This window comes from Lycorma delicatula, chromosome 10 (assembly GCF_047948215.1).
Source record: "Lycorma delicatula isolate Av1 chromosome 10, ASM4794821v1, whole genome shotgun sequence".
Taxonomy (NCBI): domain Eukaryota; kingdom Metazoa; phylum Arthropoda; class Insecta; order Hemiptera; family Fulgoridae; genus Lycorma; species Lycorma delicatula.
Genome location: NC_134464.1, coordinates 4,788,193 through 4,813,013, shown reverse-complemented (window position 1 = coordinate 4,813,013; position 24,821 = coordinate 4,788,193). Strand labels below are relative to the sequence as shown.

General features: G+C 32.3%; 1 protein-coding gene across 6 annotated transcripts in view; it reads left to right on the top strand.

Annotated features, from left to right (window-relative positions):
• Positions 1–1,243: 1,243 nt before the first annotated feature.
• The window catches only part of Nab2 (Nuclear polyadenosine RNA-binding 2), a 134,040-nt gene continuing 110,462 nt past the window's right edge, over positions 1,244–24,821 (top strand). For all 6 annotated transcript variants that reach the window (XM_075376953.1, XM_075376951.1, XM_075376950.1 and 3 more), the window contains exons 1-4: positions 1,244–1,487; positions 4,342–4,384; positions 10,858–11,022; positions 14,567–14,656. In XM_075376953.1, coding sequence (XP_075233068.1) covers positions 1,449–1,487; positions 4,342–4,384; positions 10,858–11,022; positions 14,567–14,656 — 337 coding nt within the window. In that variant the 5' untranslated portion in view covers positions 1,244–1,448. The remainder of the gene's footprint in view (positions 1,488–4,341; positions 4,385–10,857; positions 11,023–14,566; positions 14,657–24,821) is intronic.

Genomic DNA, 24,821 nt, shown 5'->3' with positions numbered 1-24,821 from the left:
CACTGGTGACGAAACATGGATCTATCATTACAAGCCGGAGGGTAAACGGCAGAGTATGGAATGGAAACATCCAAATTCACCCTGCAAAAAAAAGTTCAAGACCCAACCGTCCGCAGAAAGACTGATGCTTACGGTTTTTTGGGACTCACAAGGCCCAGTACTGGAACATTATGATGAAAGGGGCATGACAATAAAGAGTGCACGTTACAGTGAGATGCTTACTGCCAAGCTGAAGCTTGCAATTCGAAGCAAACACAGAGGACTGCTGTCAAAAGGTGTTGTGTTGTTGCACGACAATGCCCGTACACATACTGCTGCCCACACTGCTGAAACGCTCCAGAAACTCAACTTTGAAGTACTGGCTCATCCTCCATATAGTCCTGATCTTGCCCCTTCTGACTACTACTTGTTTGGTCCACTCAAAGAGGCATTAATGGGCCATCGATTTACCTCGGACGAAACAGTGAAAGAAGCAGTGCATTCCTGACTCGCAGCTCAACCGAAAACCATCTTTTATGAGGGCATCAGGAAGCTTGTGCAACGATGGACCAGTCCGTTGAAATGCAAGGGGACTATGTTGAAAAATGATGTACATGTAAGTTTTCTATTTGTATTGCAATAAAATTTATAACTACATTGCGGATAATAATTGACTTACCCTCCTAAATAAAGACTGAAAAAAATTATTGTAAATGAAACAATATCAACTAGGTTAACTAAAAAAACGGGGGGAAACAGTATTCAGAAAATATTTTTCCATTGTAGCAATAAAATGCTTAACAGAATGATAAAATCATTGAAGAAGTCAAGTTAAATATTTACATTACAATAAAAGTATAAGATTATTCAAGAACTGCGTTAGACAAGTTAAATTATTTTTACCTGGTATTCACTCTAAGGTGTTGAGTGTTCAATTCAACTATTGTAATTAACCGCCAAATTTCTCGCCCGTTGAATGTTAAAATTTATTTAAATATAAAGTTAAGGCGGGAAATTTGGCGAGAAATTGCTTCAACACTCAACGCCATTCTGATTTCATTTATATTAAATATATAATTAAACATTAAGTGCTAACAAACGATGAATTGAAAAGTTTTTTCATCAATCAATTTTATTATTTAAAATTAAATAATATCGTATTATAATAAATAGATAATAATAATTAATTTTTAATCAAGATAACTGAAAATGTTGTGTTTCACCTTGTTGATATTTTACAGTGTTTGCTGTTGGGTTGGTACGGTGTGTGATTTAATAATAAACTTGTGTCTATTTTTTATGTCGAACTGTTAGTAACGGTAGCATTGCTTTATAAATTGAGGATTTACCTCACTAACCTTTAGTATTAAGGAGGAATTTACTATACTTCTAAAATAAATGAAAACCACTAGGCATATCGTAGACTTTTGCATTTGGTTTGTCTGAATAGTTCAAAAAGAGATCCTGCAATGGAGGGTCTCGGCGCTGAAGTTACCCAGAAAATTAAAGTAAGTTTGCTACTACTTTATCATATTTACTTATTCTATTTGTTCATAAAAAGAATCTTCGCCCGTTCTATCTTGGAATTTCCATTTTATTAGTAAAAGTTATGTTTCGCCGGGTTGTGTTGTAGCCTATTGAAAACCTAACCTTTTAGCGGTCATCCTTTTTCAATTTAATCTGTTCAGTTTCCTTTTTAATATTAATCATAACAGTTTTTAAACCGGTAATTTAAATAAAAATATTTTGAGAATATCGGAATTAGTGAATTACATACATTAGTACTGTATTTCACGTTTTAATCATACTTAAGATTAATTAACACTGTACACTTAATTAAATTGCCTAGCTGTAGGCTAAGATCATTTTATTTTCTGACAGATTGTATAATAATTAATTTGAAAGTATTATGTTGTGATACTTTTAACTCCGTACAAATTATCAGTACATTGTTTTTCATTGACAGAAAGGGAGAAAACTGAATTCATTTTCCGCCGTTTGCGACAGCCTTACCCGTAAATATAAAATCAGTTTAAAATTAAATATTATTCAGATGTAAAAAAATGACTTTGTTATCAGATGATCAAGTGAAGTAGAAATTTTTTCACAGTGCAACACGATTATATATTTTGCTATAATGTAGTGTCGTTTATACTGTGATAATAGAATAATAACAGTGTAATATTTTTTTTTAAATTAGCACTTTTCTAAAACTTGAAGAGGCATCATTATAATGAACAAATAAAATATAGTTATACAATGTAAGGGAAAAGGCACCATGAACATGTATCATACATTTTTGTAATATCCATTTGTATTTTTTGCAGCTAACATTTTATAAAGATGTTTTGTTGCATGCCTGATTATTGAGTGGGAAAACTTAATGGTACAAAAGTCAGAAATTAGCTTGACTGAATGTTTAAAATCTTTGAATCCATTTTCAATTGTAATTAAACTTTAGATTTTAGTTACAATATTGTGTTTATGATACAGGCAAGTTTTAAGTTGGACACTTAGAATAATTTATTTAGACCTGATTTAAATTGTCTTCATTGGTAAGAATCTAAAATTAAAGCTAGTTATGAAACTTAAAGTAAAGCTAGTAAGTTTTTACCCCATTCTTTCAATGAATTACTTCAATTTAGCTACATGACACAATCATTTAAGCTAATACACATTTTTTTAGAAGCTCTTTTACCTTCTCATAATTTTTACTAATTTAGTTCAATTTCTCAAAATTAAAATTTTTTCCATACTTAAATATTTCATAGTAGATTTGGTTAGGATCAGGAAACAAGATCAAATATCAGAAAGCAGGTTTGGAAGATATACCTCCAAACTCAGGTATAACGAACTCGATCTGCATTATTATTTTACTACTACGGTAGTAGTTCATAAAGCTGCATCATATTATAAGTAATGTAGTCGATAAGCAGTCAGTTTTGTGAGTTATAGCGAACTGTTCAGATGCTAATCCATTCTATGGAGAGAGGTTAGGGTTTAAGTTTGAGTTTTGTGGAGAGAAGAGTAAACCTCACACTAGCCTTAATAGTTGTCGGAATCCGCTTTTGAAGATTACTTGTAGTGCTCTTCATAAGGTGATTATCTGTTGTGCATATGACTAATATTACAGAATATGTGGTGTAGTCTCTGTAGTGACATTTTTGTTTAAACATAAATTAAGCCAAGTGTTCTACAAGATAGTGAGTGTTAAGTATTGCCATACCTTGGAAATTTATCCCTAATTTCTCTTTTTTTCCTGTTTAGCTTCCAGAACCACTGAAAGTAATACCTTACGAAGATGATATGTATGATTGTAAATGAAGTATAATCTTGTACAGTCTCAGGTCGACCACTCCTGAAAAGTGTGGTTAATTGAAACCCAGCCACCAAAGTACACCGGTCTAGAATTCAGTTCCACATAAAAGTAACTTTTTCTAGTGAGTAATTTCTCTCCATGAAAGTTGACTATAAAACTAATAGCCAATTGACTGAGAGTACTGATAATACAGTGTAGATTTTGACCTTGCCCTGGTCATCCGCTATCTGAACTGCTTTCCAACATTTAGATCTTGTGTTTTCTGAACCTAAGCATATCCACTACTGTGTAATAAATTGAACAGAACTGAATGAAGTTGATCGAGTAATTGCTTAGAATTATTTAATTTGTATGTTATTGATCTACTTGGAAGTTTTTCTTTTTTTTCTTTTACTTCCGAATTGTCTGTTCTCATCTATTGCAGAATGATATTTTTCTGTACCATCTTTTTAAAATATGCACAATTTTCAAGGACTACTTTTTGTTGATTAATGTTCTTATAGAGAATATGTTGCTGCTCTTCAATTAATGTCCTCCCAGTGCCCACTTCAGCCTAAACAAAAAGTAATATGGAGATAAATCTGGACTGTACAAGAGATCTAAGGTTTCCCAGAAAATTTAGTCCAACAATTTGTCATTATTTCTAATAGCTGTGCGAGACCTGCCATTGTTGTGAAGGATAATCACATGTAATTGTCTGATGATGCCTCTTATTCTTTTATTTTCTATAGCTTCACCCCCTCCCCTTAAATTTGTTGGCCCAGTCATAGATTTGGGTACGTGATAGTGTCATGTTCTCAAACTGTGCACACAGTCTAGGCAAAATTTTGGAGGATTGTGAGAAACTTCACAATAGTTCACTGCACAAGCAGCAATGGAACCTTTAATAGCTGTTTTAACAATATCTTTATACCAGCAATACTGTTCCTCTAACTCTTGGTCATTGCTATATTAGTTATTTTATTATAACAAAGTTGTATAATAAAAAAAGCTGTAAAAAATGTTACATACAGTTATTATATATCTTTTTTGTTTGTTTTTAGAGTGCTATCCAAGCAAAATTAATGGAGCTTGGAGTGTATGTTGGTAAGTCATTTTTTATTTCTTGCTTACTATAATTAAAAATTATTGTAATTATATTTAGTTTCTATTTTGTGCTTCCTGATAATTATTTTATACCTTTAATATTTGGTAGTTATAAAGATAGAATAATTAATTAAGAATTGAAAAGGGACATTCTTCAAGATAAGAATTTAAATATTCATTAGTAATAAATTTGGTAATGTTGAAACTGAGAATAAATGTAGATTGTCATAATTTTATCTTCTGATTAGAGCGTGGATGATTATCTTCTGATTATAGGTGTGGATGAATGATGAATACAGATGTGTTTTTATGATTTCATAAAGCTGGTTTAAGACTTATCAATATGAAACTGATGATATTTCAAATCGTTTAACAGAAAGTTGAGAAATGTTATGCAATAATTTTATAGGCTTTGACATACAACTTGATGACTGCAAGATCAAATAACAGAATATCTTGACTACCAAGCAATTACGAAAATAGGGTGAAAAGTTCTGGGCCTGGATAAGAATACAACATTTTACTGAGTACATTTTGATTTATTTTTTCAAAGTCACCATTAAGATCTATACACTTTTCCTAGTGTTCCACAAGAGTACTTAGGTCATTTCGGTTGATTTTTGCCATTGCAATGACTGTAATCTGAGCTGGAGCATTTTCTTGATGAAAAAGCACTGCTTTTTTTGCCAAGTGCGATCTCATTTTTCCTAATTTCATCACAAAGATGCTGCAGTAGGATCACATAATATTCATCATTTATTGTTTCACCTCTTTTATGATAGTCAATAAAAATTATTCCACATGCCTCCCAAAATACCAATTGCCGTAACTTTTTCACACGAGTCATTTTTGTTTTTTTTTAAGCAGGTTGATGTTTTTCAACCCATTGTATTGTCTGGAAGTGTAGTGATGAACTAAAATCTCAACTGTCACAAATTAACATAAAAGTTCCTCTGGATTACGCCAGAAGAGCTTGAAACAATCTTTTGAAATGATTGTTGGCACCGTTTTTCGTCGTACATTAGCAAATGTAGCACAAATGTTTTGTTGATATGCTTACAGACAATGCGTACTTATTCTGTCACTTGTCAGTCTGCTAGAACGATTTTATGCACTTTTCTATAATTTCTGGCGTATTCACTTCAGAAGGACATCCATTGACTGTATGGTTCATCGCTAGTGTGTTTGACCTATTTTAAACTCAGCAACCCAATGTTAACTGCTTTATTTGATAGAGAAGAGTCTCCTGATGTCATATCAAGCTATTCTTTAATTTCCTTTGCGCTACAGCTTTTCAGACTAAAGTATTTAATCACTGCATGAATTTCCAGTTTTACATTTTCCAAAAAAACACCCTAATTCTTCACCTTGACAGACTGTAGATACTATAATGTAGGACTTGAAACCCCTACAGTAAACTAATGAAATATGGAATCATGTGATGCCGTCAAGAAATTAAGTGACTAATGCCATCTCAGTGAGAAGCCTGGAACTTTTTACTCCACCCTTGTTTTTGGATCAATCTATATCAAATCAACCGATGATGGTTGTTGACAAAATTTATTTTTTTACCTAAGTTTGTACTATACTCAGAGAGTTGAAAACAGATTTTCATTAATTTTTTTAGATGTTCAATTTTTTTTGAGTGGCCATTTTGTATTGTTGCGTCAGCCTGTTTTTCTTTTTACAGAGGTTTGTGTTTAACGCTTCTTGGTTTTTAAAGATATTCAATTCAAACAAAACCCATGTTAAAGGGCATAAAATGTACAACATTTTCTTCCAGTATATATTTATTTAACTGTAAATAAACAAAAAATTGGTAAATGTTAATGTTTTCAAACTAAAAATCTTCTCTATTAAAATTAAATATTTTAAAGATAAAACTAAGACTCACCTTCAGCTTTTTTTTCTGAATATAGCCTTTACAGTATACTACTTCTCTAAAAAGTTTCAGGCCTTAGAGTTACATCCCTTTTTTTATGGGTTTTCAAATATTACAGTTTTTCTAAAATTGGGTATTTTCAATCTGAAATATCTCAGAAGGGACACACATAAAATATCCAAAATTTTCAGGAAACATTCTTTCATTGGGTTGTAATAAGTGTTTAAAATTTCATCACTGAGACTTTAGTAGTTTTTTAGTTAAAATTTTTAAATACAGCTAAAATTTCAGGAAGCTCTATTAAGTGCAGATATTACATATTTGCTTGTAGCAAAAATCTGAAAAACGCATAATTTTTGTTTACACATTGTTATACTTTTGCTGTTTACAATCTTATCAAAAGAAAAGCCACAGTGTGTTACATAATTGTCATTTCATAGCTGCTCTTAAGAAATTGTCATAAAAAGTTGACTAATTTTTATACACAGTTTTTCACTTACATTGAAACTATGACCTGTTACAGTTGTAGATTCTGTTGGCGTAAGTTTCCATAGTACTTTACTGATTGGAACCCACACTATGTGATTTTTAGAGGCTTGGAAAAAGTTTCTTGGACCATAATGATGGAAGAAGTGAATAAAGAGGTCATTGTTTTCCTCCTCTGTTTCTTCAATTCTCCTGATCCACCATTATTGTCATAAATGCATGCTACTGTATCATCTTTTTTCAAATGAAAATACACACTGTCTGGAAGTATTGAAATGCTGTAATTTTTCTGAGTCTGAGTACATGTAACGTCTGATCTGTGTTTGACTTAAGAGGTACAAATCTACGATATGACTTTGTATTTGGCATTCCAATGCAACTATCAAGCCTTTACTGTAATTTCACACTGTTCGATTGAACTTCTTCTGATGTTACATAGATAAAATTTATGTCTGGTACATTATCAAGACAAAATCTGCATATATCTTCAGCTGCTAAAATTTGATTTCTGTATGGTCATTGCAAGCTAGCCTTGGACACAGCTCTTTTTGTGGAGCCACCGATTATATCACAAGCATTCTTGCCATCTGAGGAAGCAAAAGAGTTGCACTCAACTTCTAGATCAAATTCAGCCTTGTGGTGGTGATAAATGTTGCTAAAGTTTTTTTTTGTTTTTATATTGACTGCTGGCTCCATCACTAAAATAAATTATTTTTTACTTCTGAGGCTTCTTTCTTAATGTCTTCAACGAAGTATTTTTGTAAAGTGTGTACAGTAGCAGTGTTGTGCTCCAAGTTGTCACTTATAACACACAAGCCCTTGCAGTAAATCTTGTCTTCATCATCTTTTCCGTAGTAAAACACAGGGATGTAAGGTTGCTTGCGGATTGGACCGATGAAAACTTTGAATTTCGTCTTGTGAAGTTCTCTGCGAAATCACATAGTGTTATGCAAATCTCTTGATAAATTTTCCTTGAGTTCTTTTAAGTATTTTGACTGTGCTTTTGAAATAAAGTGATGATTCTTTAATGTTAACAGCTTTTCAACTAAGTCCTCAAAAAATTAACAATAGGCATAACCCGAGTTATTAGCTCGGTTCTAACTCGCTGCATAAAAGTAACATCATCAGGAAGATTGTCAGTTTCATCCCTTAAAAGCTGAAGAAGAAATTAGTTTCCTGGGCAAAACCGACAATTATCGAGCATACACTCGCTATTCTGAGAGTCACAAACCAGTAAATCAATTAAGTGTTTATAATCTGTATTCATTTTTGCCCCTGCAAACTTAAGTTTAACATTTTGGTGGTACTTATATATATGTACATTGTGTGTACCAGCTGATCCAGATAACACACACCACTTAGGCCTTAAGGAGCAAAAAGCTGACCTACCAATTTTATGATCAGGGTATTTTTGTTTAAAACTAACAAATAACTCAAAGAATACAATATTAGTCTTATTTGTTTGTAAACTTAGTGACCCAAAGATACACATTCTGTTTTTTCCAGTGCACAATCGACTACTGTCATCATCTTCATAAAACTTATGACATCACTAACAACTTTGTCACTTAATTTGTTGCCATCCTTCTTTTTTAAATCTGGCTACGCAGAGTTTTCAATAAGTTCCCTGATAACCGTACTTGCTACTCCATTACATTAAATTCTTCACATATCCTTTGATTAGATAAAGAGCTTGGTAAAAGACTGGTTCTTTATTTTTTAGCTAATTTACATTTTTCTTTTAACTGTTCAATCGTTTCTTATATTAATTTGATAAATCTTCTTCACCTTCTTTATCATTTTCCCCTTCACTGTCAAACTATCATTGAAAGAGGAAGCCAATTTTCTTTAAACAGCTGAACTTATTTTTTTCTGTTTTAGTTTTTACTGCTGTCTAATGTTTTCTTTACTCAGTTTTATTATTTTGGATGCAGGGGACAGATTCAGTGAGTTGTAAACTGTATCTACTACATTTAAAGTACTTCCTTTGCTAACAAAGGATTTTTTAATGTCTCTTTCTGGTTGGTAATCTATGTCGATGTCACTTGTCTTTTCTTCTATAACTACACCAAAAATTTTTTTCTTTTACATGTAGAACAACGTGATTACCAGGATTAAATTAACGAGAACATTTTGCTGTTTTTTTGTAAATGTTCAAGAAATATTTCTCTTAAACCTCTTCTTATAGGCTTTTTGTGAATACTTAGAGGATCACTACAGTTTCTTCCAAATATATGATGGTACTTAATTTTATGATATATACAAATAGTTTCTAGTTCCCTTTATAGTCAAAGTTCCAATAATAATTGTTCACTCTCCCTCAAATCACTTAATTTATGTATTTCCTTAGAAAAAGGCTGTTAATCAAGTATATGACACAACTCACTAGTTAATAATCCTACACAGAGCACTCCATAATAATAAAAAAGTCACATAACTTGAAAAAAAAAGATTAATATTTCACAAGTCAGCACAACAGTTGATTGCACAATAAAGATAAAAGCAGCATAAATCCTTAAGATGGCCATAACCATAGTCTCTACCATAATTGTGTGTTGGAAAGTTTACTTTATACTATATAGCTAACAATCAATGCATTCAGGTCTGAACTTGTAGACTCCCCACCAGTGCTAATGCATCAGGTGTATGTGTGTGTGTGTTACTCAAGATTGTGAACTATAAATAAGTTAACAAAAAATGGCTTATTATTTTCTATGTTATTTAGATTTTTACTACTAGCAATGTAATACTGCACTTAATAGCGCTTCCTGAATTTTTAGCTGTATTTAAAAATTTATAACTAAAAAACTAATAGTCTCTGTGATGAAATTTTAAACGCTTATTACAACCCAATGAAAGAATGTTTCCTGAAAAGTTTGGATTTTGTAAGTGTTCCTTTTGAAATATTTTAAATTGGAAATACACGATTTTAGAAAAATCTCAATATTTGAAGACCCATTAAAAAATAAAGGGTGTAATTCTAAGGCCTAAATCTTTTTAGAGAAGAGTATACTATATCCAGAAAACAAAATTGAAGGTGTGTCTTAGTTGTTTCTTTAACATTTTTAATTTTAAAAGAGAAGATTTTTAGTTTGAAAACATTAACATTAACCAATTTGTTGTTTATTTACAGTAAAGTAGGCCTAAATATATACTGGACTCTAAATATTGTACATTTTGTGCTCTTTAACGTTGTTTTTGTGTGAACAAAATTCTGTAAAAACCAAGAAGCTACAGCATTTAACACAAACCTCTGTAAAATGAAAAATAGGCTGATGCACCAATACAAAATGGTCGCTCAAAAAAAAAACTGAACATCTAAAAAAATTATGAATACCTGTTTTCAACTGTCTGAGTATAGTACAAACTTGGTAAAAAAATAAATAAATTTTGACAGCAACCTTTACAAATTAAATTTGTTGATTTGATATGGATTGATCCATTAACAACATAATTTGCTTAAACCATTGCGAGAAACTTATAAAAGAGAGTTTATAAAAGTTACAAAAAAAAATATTGTGTTATGAGGAATGGTTAGTCTCTATGTGTTGAAAGTATGTAAGAATGAATTTTTTTTATTTTACACAAGCTTGAAACTTGTTGAAAAGTTGTTCAACTGTACTTTTAGAAACAAAAACAATTTTAGAATAAAAAATAGAATACAGATTTTTTCAAGCGATTGATAGCTAATTTCTAAAATACCTTAAATACTGTAATGTAGCCCTTCCTTTTATTTTTTATTATAAATGCTATCCATAAAAATAGTTTTGCAGCTGTTTGTTTTACCAGTTACTTTTTAACGTCGCAAAAAAATTTACTTCATGTATAAACATCTTTTAAAAATGAATGTATGAAGTTTTTACGGTATGCTTTTTGTCAGTGTTGAAAAAAGTTTCTCTATAATAATTTTTTAAGCCACTTTTGTACAGTCAACTATAATTTAAATTTTTTTGATTATGTTGGAGGTGCCTTTTTTATTTAATGACTATTTGGATGTAAAAGTAAAATGATATATATAATTAATAAACAAATTATTTTTCAGCATAATTTAATTTTTGCTGGTTCATAATATATCAAAATGTTAAAGGTAATGTATTGTTTACAGATGATGAGTTACCAGATTATGTAATGGTAATGGTAGGAAATAAACGGAGTAAAACTCAGATGGAAAACGATTTACAACTATTTCTTGGTGCTAATACTATACCATTTACTAGCTGGTTGTATCAAGTTCTTCAGAAACTACAAGAAGTCACTGTAGCAAGCAAAAGTGAGTTTTTATTTTATTAATGTATTATCATATCATATTTTATTTCTTTATTAATTTAGCAAGAGCTTTCTGCACCTTGTAACCAGTTACTTTTTCAATTTTTTTTAATTTTATATTTCGACTCAGATTATGTAATAATGTTTGAAAGAAGAATTAACTCCTCTTTATTCCTACCCAGGTCTGTTTTTGCTATTACTTAGCCATTCCCCATAATAGGTGAGAGTTATGCCTTATAAGCTTGGTATAATTAAAAATTAAAATTTTTTGAAATTGTTTAAAGGGGTTATGTATTTTTATTTTTTATTTTCTGACTTTGACCTCACATGCATTTATGTTAGTGTTCAAAGTTTCTCTTATTTTCAATCGATAGGTTAGCAATTGTAGCTTTTCTTCCATACTTCTTCACATAGAAGCACTTTCTATAGCATATATGATCTGCTTATACTCTCTCTTCGGTCTATCTGTGTTTCTTTCATTCTACTAATTTCATTACGGTCTGTAATGAAATCTCGTGTTTCTGTGCGTACTAACCACTCTGCTTGTCTTCTCTTGTAATCATTTCATTGAGTCGGCGTACCACCTGTGCTTCTTAGTACTTTATTTGTTGTTTGTTTAAAATTATGTAGTGCCACATTTCATTTTAATCTACTGTATTTGGTTCTAATTATCCATATTACACGTCCAGAACTGTGTAAGACTACAGACAAAGGTCTTCTTCAAATTCTTCTTCACCTTTAAACTTATATTGTTTGAAATCAGTACTCTCCTTTTCTGATTAAAAACCAACTTTGGTTGGTTTATTGTGCTAATTACTTCATTACACCTCCCAGAAATAATTAACATAACTGAGATTAAATAAAAAATAACGTTAATTAACAGAATTATTATTTTACTTTCAAGATATAAGAGTTCTTAGACACTTTCCAATGATTCAGATGAGTGTGTGTATATGTGCATGCACATGCCTTACTTTTCTACCACAAGAATTTTCAGTTTCTCATTATTTATCTTCATTTTGTACTGCTTTTCCAAAGTACTATCCATTTTTTCCAATATTCCAAATCATTTCATGATTTGGGATAATTTCATTTCCATATAAAAATCATTTTCATGTTCTGTTACGAGTAATATCATCTGTAAAGGCAGCACAACGATTACTTGGTGTCACCAAGTCAATGATGTACTTGGTGTCACAGCAGCAACAGGTGCAATTTGAATCATTCTACTATTCTTTTAGCATAGCATTTGCTGTTAGCGTTTATTTAACATTTGTTTTAGCATAATATTTGCTTCATTACCTAACAGCAAATGGGTCTTTGTAAGATATATTGTGGTATTAGTGTTGGATTGCAGAACACAATTTTTTGAAATTTTAATCACCTTAATATGTAGATAATATATTGAAAATTATTACCTTTTTATTTGGCACTCTTACAATAGGAGGCCTACACATAAAATGGACATAACACATAAAAGCCAAAGTGTATTACCTTCATTTATTGCTAGTGTTCAATTTTATTTTCAAACAGATATTCAAAAGTTAATGCAAGATAAGAATTAAATACACTCAATAATGGAATCGTAAATTACAGCAGAAACTAATTTTTAAATGTTAGAACAAACTAAAACTATTTTAATTAAAGAGGGTGAACACCATCCATTTCGTAAGAAATATTATAATTTCTTGTTTCATAAACTCATACATACTATTTATTATTTCCCAGGTCTGCCATTTTAGTTTTTGTTTTTTACTATAGACTTTACTTCACTTGTAATTATAAAACACCAAAATACACTATCATCAGAGCCATCATCACTGTCACTTTCACTATTTTCTTGTAAAGAAATAATAAACGATTCCACAGGATTGTTAATATGTTCTTGTTACATGTATTCAGTTTGTTTCCTTAAATTTTATCACAACACACCTTCCAGTTTTTTCATCCATGTCAGCCGCTTTATTTTTAAATAGCCTTTTAACATCTGTGATATCAAAAGTTATGTTATGGCATGCTATATATCCTTTAACTTCTGACCAAACAGCAGATATATACTAAATATGCTTAAACCTCAATGTCACATCACTCAGTGAGAATCTTCCTGTTGTTTTGGTTTTTCTCCACCTACAGCCCATACATCTTTTATTATTTATCTCAAACTCATCTCTTTCCTGAATAACCAGTGGCATCTAAGAGCTAACATTATTTTTTCACTGTCGGCAGTTGTTAATGAATTTCATGAAATTCTTTTATAGTCCATCTCGCCGCACACTTTTCAAAGTCATCAAGTCCCATTGCAGGCTTTTGATGGGGTTTGTATTTTATTGGAGTAAAGAAACAAGTCTCTTGTCAGATTTTCAGTTACTTTTTCTAGCAACTTCTTTTTCTCTTCTCATTCTTTGGACTTGGGATCATGACACACCCCGCATGCAGCTGCTATTCTTTCTTCTCATTTTTTAATGTGAATTGGGTGTTTTATCTTCTTCCAACTTCGGAAATATCACTTTCTTGTTTCATAAACTCATACATACTATTTATTATTTCCCAGGTCTGCCATTTTAGTTTTTGTTTTTTACTATAGACTTTACTTCACTTGTAATTATAAAACACTAAAATACACAACCGATTATAAAATGTGATTTCTTTTTCAAACAAAACTTGAATAAAAAGAAACAGAATTTGCACAAATGCTCTTACAGGATTATCAAATACAAAACTAGTTAATTTGAAGTCTTAGGGTGAATTATTTATTTTTACATTGTTCTGGTAGATTTTAAGAAAGATGACTCATTTCCTGAGTTATAATACTTAGTTTGTTCATGTTTATGTTACGATGAACAAAATCACAATAGATTATAAACTATATTTACGTATGTCAGACAATTGTGTAAGTTAATTTATCATTTAGAATTGTTTACTAACATAATTATAATACTTGCTGAGAATAGGCCTATAGTTTTATAGCATTTAAAAATATACAATAACATTACTTTTTATGGGAAAATGATTTTTAAAGTATAAACAGCAGAATTAGAAAATACTTAAAAGTAATCCATAATACCATTTTAACATAAAGTAATAAGTTGTATTTACATGAAAGCAATTTGTTTCTTTGTGTGAAAACTAAATTGAATGTTTTCAGTTTGGTTAACAGGCATGAACACCGTTATATGAAGGTTGTCTTCCCCTACGGGGTCAGGATGTAAGGGGGAAAAACAAATGTCATCATGCAAATTTATCGGTACCTTTTTTTAATTGTTTAATTGTAAATATACTTTGCCTAATTATTGTACAATTTTCACTGAGAAGTTTTCTTTTTGTATTTCATTTTAATTATAATTTTGACATATTTATTGTGTACGTATGTGTGTGTGCTTGCATAACCACTTTAAAAGGTTCATTAATGTTTTTGTATTTACAACAGTGTTTTGAAAATAGTTGCTAACTGATTTAGAGATTGCTGACTTTTCTGTAGCAGAGGTAGTTCTCATATCTGTTAACAGTGAATTAGTACATTTTGATTAAATAATATACTCTTGTTTTAGGTAATAGCATAAAAGCAAAAAAAAAAGAAAGGACTCCAAGTATTGAAGAAGATCAGGATTTTATCAATATTAAGGCAGAGACTGATGGTGGTAATGTACATTATTTGTTTTGATATAGTTTGTACTTTATAAGTATATTAATCGGTACTTGATAAATAAGTACTTTAATAAGTATTGGTATTTTATTTTATATTAACTTCAAATCTCTGTGCGTATTTATATTTCTATACCTTCTTCCAAAAATAAAACTTACCATTATTTCAGCTTGCATGCTAACTTCATTATTTCTTTTACTTGCTAACTCCTGGTTGTATCTGTTCTTTTTTTTATCGCTTTACTTTTGTATGTAACGTTCATAAAATGTAACATTTTGCATCATATCATACAACTAGGTTAATTGTATGATTTTGTTGTCATTCATTTGATTTTATGTTGAGAAATTTTGATTATATACATACACAGGATATACTATGAAGTCATAAAAATTGTTAATTAAAATAAGTTGAAACAAAACAGAGTTTAAAGTGATCTGAGTAAGGATAAAGATTATTATTCTCTTTTATATTTAAAAAAAATGATTTTGTTGATGGATCCGCTGAAAACATATTTTAATTTCAGTAACTTTATAAAAAATTATTTTTCGTTTTATTTTAAGTATCATTGTGGGAAAAAAATAATGATGCATTTTTATCATTAATGTAAACACTTAGGAGACATTGCACTGATGAAATAAAAGAAAAAATTTCTTATAAAAATAACTTTGTTTTAAAATTACTACTGTTGAAAGATTTATTATACATTTTTTAAAAGCATTACATGTTTCGGTGAGTTCAGTATATGCAGTTTTAAACAGAACTAGCAATTACAAAGAAAAAGGCATCTTCATCTTTAGGTTTGTAATGCACTAGAAATAGAAGCCCATTAATGATTAGAATGATGAAAGATTTCCTGTTTGATTAGAAGATCGTAATAAGTAATAAAAAAAGCGTATTCCTATTGACAGAAACAATATCAAGAAAATGATGAGCTATATGCCTTTTTTCTTCACTTAAAGAAAATGAATATCAAAATAATACTGCCACATTTAATGCAAGTAAGGACAGGTTAGAAAATTTCAAAGCTTGATCAGGCTTAAAAAATGTTTTACAGCAGTGAGTGCTGATAAAGATGCGGCAGCTGAATATCCTTAAGAGTTAAAGAAAATGAGTATAATTTTCATCAAATCTTCAATGTCGATGAAACCGACCTATTCTGGAAAAAAATCCTAACAAGAACATTTTTGCCAAGAAAAAGATCGACGAACCAGGTTACATGAAGCATCCAGGGATAGATTAAATTAACGCTAATACTCATAGGTAATACTGAACGTGATTTCAAATTAAAACCGACCTAATTTATTGTACAATGAATGCAAGGATATTAAAGGCTGTAACAACCAATCCTTAAACTAATTTGGAAATCAAATTAAAAAGCTTAGGTGACAAAGCAATTGTTAGAAGAATGGTTCAATTTTGTCCCACAGTTGAAAAATACTGTTAGGAAAATAATTTAGACTTTAATGTTCTTTTAATTCTAGATAGTGCTTCTGGGCATCACATTTCAATTATTGATTTAAAAACTAATGTTAAGATTATATTTCTACTATCAAATATGACTGCTTTACTACAACCAATGGACCAAGGAGTTATTTTTACATTCAAAACATATTATATGCAAAATACCTTCCCTCAAGAATTCAAGTTACAACTGAAACTTGCATTTCAGTAGGATTTTAAAGAAAAAATTTTGGGTTTAAAAAATCCAAAGGACTTCGGAAAAAATCTGATATTAAATAAGCGATTAAAAACATTCATGAGTCTTAGGAAGAAGTTACAGACAGCTACATAAGAGCAGTCTGGCAGAATCTATTACCTGAATGCATCATTGATTATGGTGGTTTCAGTATTCCAGTCAGTGATGTTATTGACAAAATTACTACTTTAAGAAGAGGGGGTATTTCATTTCAATTCAACAAATAATCACAGTGCACTGTTATTTTTGATTTTGATGATATTTGGTATATGATAACTACCTACCTTGTATTGGCCAAAAAATATTTTCTTGACTATAGACTGTTTTCTAACTTGCCAACAGGTAAAAATAGCCATTTTCATCATTTTTCCACGAGCTGTACACCTTATTTTCATCATACTGAGGGTCTTAAAGTGCTTTTTGGAAAGAGTAAAGATGGAACTTCATCTTAGTGTACTCAAAATTAATTTTGTTACATAATAAAATCTTGTATAAAAAGTACTTACTGTTGTAAACATTACAGATTTTCACCACCTATCCCACAAGTGGTTTTTGGACCCCAAATATGAGATATTTTCAAAATCTTGAGATATGGTGGCATTTTTTTTAATGAAGGACACGGTAGCAGTCCAATTTTTTTAAATAAGTACCTGTTATTTTTAAAAGGTAAAAAACAGGTTTGTTACCTTAAGCCCTCATTACTTATTTTGGGCCCAAAATTAAAAAAAAAAAAAATTGTAAACGTAACTTCAGTAAACATTACAAAATTTGGTTATGTAACAAAATGATCCATCTTTATTCTTTCCAAAAAGACCTTTTAGACCTTTGTATGATGTAAAATAAGAATGCTACAGCTCATGAGAACTGTGATGAAAATTGCTGTTTTTGCCTGTTAAATTAGAAAATAATCTATACTTAAGAAAACATTTTTTTTTAAATATTTTTTGGCCACTACAGGGTGGGTAATTGTCATATACCAAATATCATCAAAATCAAAAATAGTGATGCGATAAATTTTTGAAAATTTGTCGAATTAAAATTGAATACCCCAGAGAGCTTAGCTTTGAAGACATAGATTCACAAAATGATAGAGAATGATTGAAATCAATTCAAAAGAACTAAGCAGTGATCTTGAATTTGAGCATATGAGGAAGATGAAAGGGAAGTAGAAGAAATGGAAATCACTCCCAAAGGAATTTTGTTCAAAAAACTTGAATTCTTCAAAACTATTGAAGAAGCAATATCATTTTAGAAATTGATCCAAAAGAAGAGAGAAGCATGAATCTTCAAAAACTCCAAGGACTAGATAAGCAAATCGATTATTATGAAATCAAGGAGAAAAGCTCGTAGAAGCTAGTAAAGTTTTTTGTTAAAAAATAATTTTTTTTGTAATAAGTTTTTGAGGATAATTTTTTTTTTTGTGGAAAATAAATTTTAATTCTTACTATAAACATTTAAATATCTACATATTCATATTACTCAATGATTTAAAGTACATGTAATGCAATATAAGTACATTTTGAGAGAGAGAGAAAAATACAAGTTTATAATTTTGTTATTTTCCAGGATTAATTATATGTATTCCCATTTGTTTTTTAGTTTGATTGGTGCAGTTTTGATATACGCAGTGAATTGCAAGGATTTATAACTAATCAAGGAATTCCTGTATAACTTATGTAATTTATTACGAAAAATTATAAATAATTTATTCACTTACTAAAAATAATTTTAAAAAACCCATCAAAACCAGGATCTTCTGGACAAAAGGCAAAGCACTATAATTTGCCATGGAGATTAGTGGAGTGTTAAATTGATGTAAATAAAATTAGTGAAACAAGTTTTAAAACTGAAAAGAAAAATTTGTTTTTATTTTAAATAAATAATGATGCAAAAAATGCTGAGATATAAGTATGGTTCTAGTAAAGTAGTTATTTTTTATAATTTACTTAAATCTAAGTAAATTATAAAAAATAATTTTAAAAATTAACGGACTACAGAAATTATTCAAAATAATCCTCCATATTGTAAACATACTGTACCAACCAATTTAAGGATCTTTCGATTGCTTCTGCTGTAATGTGGGGGTAATTTTGTATGAGTTGCATTATAGATTCCGATTTTTTTTTTTTTTTTTACTGGCATTTCTCCCACCACCTTCGATCGCCCTATAGCATATGACCAAATGTTCGTGCCAGAAACAGTTTAGCGACCAAGAATCTAATAGCTCCTAGAGAGAGCTTACCTAACAGCATGAGCAGACTAAACGAGTTGCCATACAGCTCCTGCTTGCTTATGTGTCCAAACCGCTCACTTGTCACACAATAAAACTAAACCAGGGAGGCGCACCCCTTGTTATCATATTAAAAAAACAGTAATTTCCTGTCTCGCATCAGTCGCTGAATGCCACCTAGTACCCGTCCACCATTTAAAGCGCTTGGAATCTTATCTGGCTGGTGACCAGCCATTATCTCTGGATTAGCTTTCCACAGCCAGCATGGTAGGAGTCATTATACTTTACCCTTAATTAATTTACCGATGTTGGTTGAACAACACAACCTCATCAAGGAACTACCACACGGTCCGACAATGCAGCTCTCGCCACACTGACTCGTCGTTTATGAGCGGCCAATTTTCCCCTTGATCTCTAATTTCCAGGGTGGCTTGGTCTCTGACCCCCCCTTCACCTCAAAGAGCAGGTCAGTCAAACATCATATGCTCATTTGACTGGACCTCCCCGCAGACACACAGCTCATCAGCTGTCACGTGGAACCGAATCAAATATTGGTTTAAATTTACATGTTTGGAGAGCACTCAGGCTCCCGTTGCCCTTAAAAACGATGGAGAGGCATACCATCCCCCCAGATCCTGTATAAATCTATACAAGGACCTTCCCTTAGTCGTGCCGTGCCATTCTTGCTGCCATGCTTATATCGCGAGGCTGTAAAGCCTCCTCCGAAGGCGGGAGATGGACAACTGTTCAAAATTTAGGACCAGTGCATTGAGATCACTGATCCGCTCAAGTACTGGCTCGGCTCGAAACCAGATTCCAAATACCTCAGCCTCCCTGCCTCTTCACAATTTCCACACGGCCGCCCAAACTTTTACCACTAAATCGATTGGGAGAGCCTTTCCCAATACAGCCTCATAGGAGGTTGTTTAAAAAGCACCAGTACATACAATTAAGGTTCTGCGCTGGGCACTCCTTAAATTTTGAATAAGTGCTCGATTTCTATCCAACTTATGCACCCAAACAGACGCCGCGTAAGAGATCATACTTTTGAAGACACCTCAGTACACTATATATAAATGACAGCCCATCAGTCCGTAATCTTTTCGAGCAATCCTCCTAAGCTTCTGCATCACAGAGATGGCATTCGCCGCTACTTTCCTAATGTAGTTGCTAAACAACAACTTCTCATCAAACAAAACACCTAGGTACTTATGAACTCAACAGGACTGATTACACAGACTTTATACTTAATACAGGGTTTACGACTGTATGATAAATTGTCTGCACCCTTGAGAAGCATAAACTTCATCTTGGGCACAGAATTCCTTAAATTTTGAAATATAGATTCTGATTTTCAACTCTTCTATTGCACACTAACGTAACGCTTTCTGTGGGAAAAGTTTGTTTCCATTGTGAGCATGATGTCATTCTATGATAAAATTTTATCTTTAGCAAGAATGTGCGATAAGAATTGAATTATGCCTTGATTATACACAATCAGTCTTCTCTGAATAAATCCATTTATCCTTGCATTCTAAAATCGCCTGTCAAGTAATACAAAATTTGTAAGATAAAAAGTACATAAATACAAACAAAGTAACCAACTTAATTAAGCCCTATAAGCCTATTTTAGTCAAAATTTATAGCGGTTACAATTTTTTTATTTTAAGTTTAATTTCATATTAACTTATTTTAAGAAAGTAAAGGATAGCAAAATTATAATGTTTTATCTTAGGCTTTAATAACTCCAAAATTGGTTTTACTGTTATAATACTTGCAGCATGAATGTTAAATCATAGAGCAGTTAAAAAAACAAATGGCAGCGATTATATTATAAGCTGGTGTCGAAAAAGCATTATTCTTACATGTTTGGTATTGGTAGGGAAAATTTACTCAGCACTCCCCACTCACCATATTGAAAGTATCACATCTCAGGCTACAGATTCAAATTTAAATTGCTTGCGTTTTTATGTTAAAATATGGACAAAATATTTTTGTAACTATAACTTAAAAAAATCATTTTTAAACTTAAGTTTATAAAAGTTTTTTTCCCATAATTTTTATCAGAAGGGCATCTCCTAAAATATTTATGCTACTTTGTAATACATCCTATTTAAGTAATAATTAATGAACAACCAAAATAGCAAGATTAATATTAACTTATCAATTATATATAAGATTTTTGAACCCATAATTGGTTATAAAATACTATAATATCATGTAATGCATTATTTTATGTATTTATTTTTTTTTTTTAGTTTAGATCTAAGGCATACAACATGTTTATTTCATATGATCACTGAATTGTAATTTGAACTAGTTTTTTATATACAAAAAAAAGCTCCACAGCTCGTAAGAACTTGGATATGGTTCAATCTATAGCCAGGTGATCATTTGCAAAGGTTCTTCCATTATGTTACCTTTCAGTCCATATCTGGACTTCAGATGTGTATGTATATTACATTCTTCAATTACATGTTTCACCATCAGTGGACCTCCACAAGAATAATATGCTGTTGCAGTACCTAGAAAAGGTAGGATGAAGTTATTCTCGTATGCCCATTTCTTAGCCCAATGATGCAAACTTATTCACATCAACTGCACTCACCAGCCATAGGCCACTTATTTACACTTCACTTGATGACGTGTAGTTTTGTTAGTGTTGCAGCCCAGTTCTGACAGAGATGATGTAAATTACAGCTGCATTCTTCACATCTTCTGGTCTTATTGCAACATCCTCTAATGTCACGTCCTTTGCAGCAGTCTTAGCAGTAGCATCTGTTTCCTCATTGCCAGCATGGCGGCCAGGACTCCAAATAAAAATGAGCGAGGTGCCTTGGTGTCTTAGTTGTGGCATAGATCGAAGATCTTCCTGAGCAATGGATTAGTTGATTTGTAGTGTAAGGCGGATAAGAAACTCCGTGAGTATAGACAGATGACGAATTTGACAGTACCATGGGTTTCACAGCAGCACAATGCTTTCCACAAAGCATGCATTTCAGCATTGTATATGCTCGACCCACTGGGTTGGTCTAATGGTGAAAGCTTCTTCCCAAATCAGCTGATTTGGACTTCAAGAGTTCCTTTCGGGAACACTTCGGCATCCTGATATTGTAGCATTGTCAATTCAGTAAAATGGATGATGGCTGGAAGAGTTTGTATATGTAATTGGTCGTAAATTTTTTTCAGCTTTGGTCATATACTTGATTAGGGATAGATAAAATTTTCATAGTGTATTTTAGTGTCGTCTTGTTCCAACAGATGTCTATTGATATAGTACCTGTTTTACAATACAGGTGAAGAAGGACTTATGCAAAATGCTACCAATGCATACTGCAGGCCTGCATTGTTAAGAGTGTCTTAACTTTTTTAATTACAATTTTTTGGCTGATGAGTATGCTACGCATACATAGTCAGTCTTATTGCTCTATGGAAACATAGTAGGACCTCTATCAGGTCTCCAATTTATATGGTAGATACACCTCACAACATTCAAAGCAAATTTTCATCTAGATGATAGGTAATCTATATGTGGTGTCCATATTAATCTGTCGAAAATTAGACCAAGAATTTAACGCTGTCTGTACATATACTGTAGCCGAGTGCCATTTAAAGTCAGGAGTGGGTCCAGATGCTGCTTCCTTTTTCAGTAAAAGTGAACACAGGCAGTGCAGCTATTTAAAATAAAAAACTTATGTTTGTGGCATTTGACTCTAATTTGTCTATTGCACCTTGCATTTTCCATTTAACTATTGTGTGTGATATGGCCGAATAGAATAGAGCTTGATCATCTACATACACTCATTTTCCTACTGACACTTCTATACCGTCAAATATCTGTCTTTGAGAAAGCTAGAGATGAATTTAGGCGAGTTACCTCTAAACTTCCATTCATGCAGTCGTCTGAGAATGTTAAATGTCCAAGTTTTATCAAATGCTTTCTTTAGATCAAAGAACAGAGTGACCATGTGCTTCTTCTGGTCAAAAGAACTTTGAATGGCTTTTTCCAGACAGACCCAACCTCGATGGTGGAATGATGTCTGTGATACCCACATTGGTGTACTTGTAAGAAGTTGTGTTTTTCAAGACACCTTTGAGCAGAGAGTGACTATTTTTTCCAGTACTTTCCTGAACAGCACGTTAAAGACCCAGGATATTAGTTTTCCATTTTCAGGGGATCTTTATGATCACCACAGCTTTTCCCAATCCTTGGGATAGTTTTCCTGTGTCCAAATATCATATATATTTAGTAATATTGTCAGTACTGTGTTTAGAAGTCAATGCAATATAATGTAAGGAATGTTATCTAATCCTGCTGCTGCGTCTTTAGAAACCTGGATGGTAGATTGCAGTTTGCTCATTGTGAATAACATGTAGGCATAATCTGATTTTGTGTTAAAATTAAGTTCACGTTCTGCTTCTTGTTGTTTCAGAAGGAAAGCCTCTGGGTAACTGGTGAATTTACTAACGTAAGCATACTGTGTAGCTAGAGCATTAGCAATTTTTTCTGCTTGCAGATTAATTCCCCTTTGTGCTCTATACGTGTAAGGGGACTGAATACTGATTTGCCTGCTCAGATTTTCCTCCATACATCTGCGACTAGGGTGGACTTCTGTATTACTGATATGTATTTCTCCCAGCTAGACATTTTCACATCTAAATCTTCCTTCAAGCTTTACCAACATTAATTGGCCTACATTTATATCTATTAAGATCCCTTCATTTTGCTCTTACTGTCTGCCTGATCTCCCCATTCCATCATGATGCCAGGATTCTGGATGGACAACCACCTGCGTTGCAGCGGATGTGATAAGAGGAAGTAAAATTTATTATGTCTTCGACATCACTGGCGTCCTTGAATAGTTTGCTGCAATTGAATCCCTACCAATCAGCCCGTCTAAATAACACTTTGTTGAGCACACAATCTTCTTGGGGCTATCTGATGATATGAGTAGCGGAAATTGATTGCTTCCGTAAAGATCTGGGAGCACTGTCTATGATGATTGTGGGATGGAGCTTGGACTAAATTGAAAGTTCTATGGCCAAGAATGTACTGCTCCCAATATTGAAGTGTGTGCTCATTCCATTGTTTAGAAGCAGAAGCTCATTCTCAATCATGGATCCAGTTTTGTTAGTACTACTGCGTTTCCATGTCAAAATTTGGCCATTGAATACCAAAATTCTTTTTGTGTTCAAGAAACAGAGGAGGTAGCCTCTCCCTCATTAAGTCCTCACAGCATGCTTGTTGTGTTAGCAACTTCTTTAGATCTGATACCAGGTTTTACAACAAGACAAACAATTTGATGAATCCTCTCAAGTTAAAATGTCCATGTGGCTTAAAGTGGATTCCTTGAGGGCATACACACACACACACACACACAAAGGTGAATGTGTCCAGTAAGCCTTCAGTTCACAATATTGCGAAGTGAGCCGTTTATATTCCATTGAAGGATGTTTTCCATTATTTGTATCTAATCCAGAATGTGACATAATGAGACAAATGTTCACTTTCTTGATTTTCCTTTCAGCCAACTTTCTTTTTTCACCTTGGTTCATGCACATATGCGATGTCAGCAAGGTCAGAGCGTTCACTAGCACTAATGATTGATCCTTGCTCTGAACCAGAGCTTGCACTGTGATCGACAGGGTCAGTTGTCCCTTTTCTTTGTTTTATGAAATCCTCCCAGGTGTAGTTAGGAGGATGTCGCAGTCCGTGATAGTTACTTGATGAGCCGCAGGTGTAGTTAGAAGGATGTCACGGTTGGTGATAGTTACTTGATCCACATTGCTGTTACTGGATGTGACTGCAGTGGCAGTTACAGGTGGTGATTCCGCCTCTATTGGTGGGAGTTTTGTGGATCGTATGGTGTGATCTTCCCGTGTACTGTTCTGTTTGCAGACCTCTGCTAAGTATTTTTCTATAAAATTTGTTACTACTGGCATCAGATCTTTTACTATGTGAGCAGTCAAGGATGTGGTTTTAGTTGACTGAGCATAATTAAGCTTTCCTGCATTATTTGGGCAGATGAACCCCTTTGGCCTCAAGATAACTGACTTTCTGCAAGCACTTCACTTTTTGTGTTGCTACTTCCTGTTTATATGTTGGGTAGTATTGCTTCCTTGATGATTGTTGCCCTCCACAATTGACTCACTTTATCATTTCCAAGCAGGGTTCATCACATGCACAGATTTCCCACAAAGACATATCTTAATTTTGACTGCAACAAAATCTTC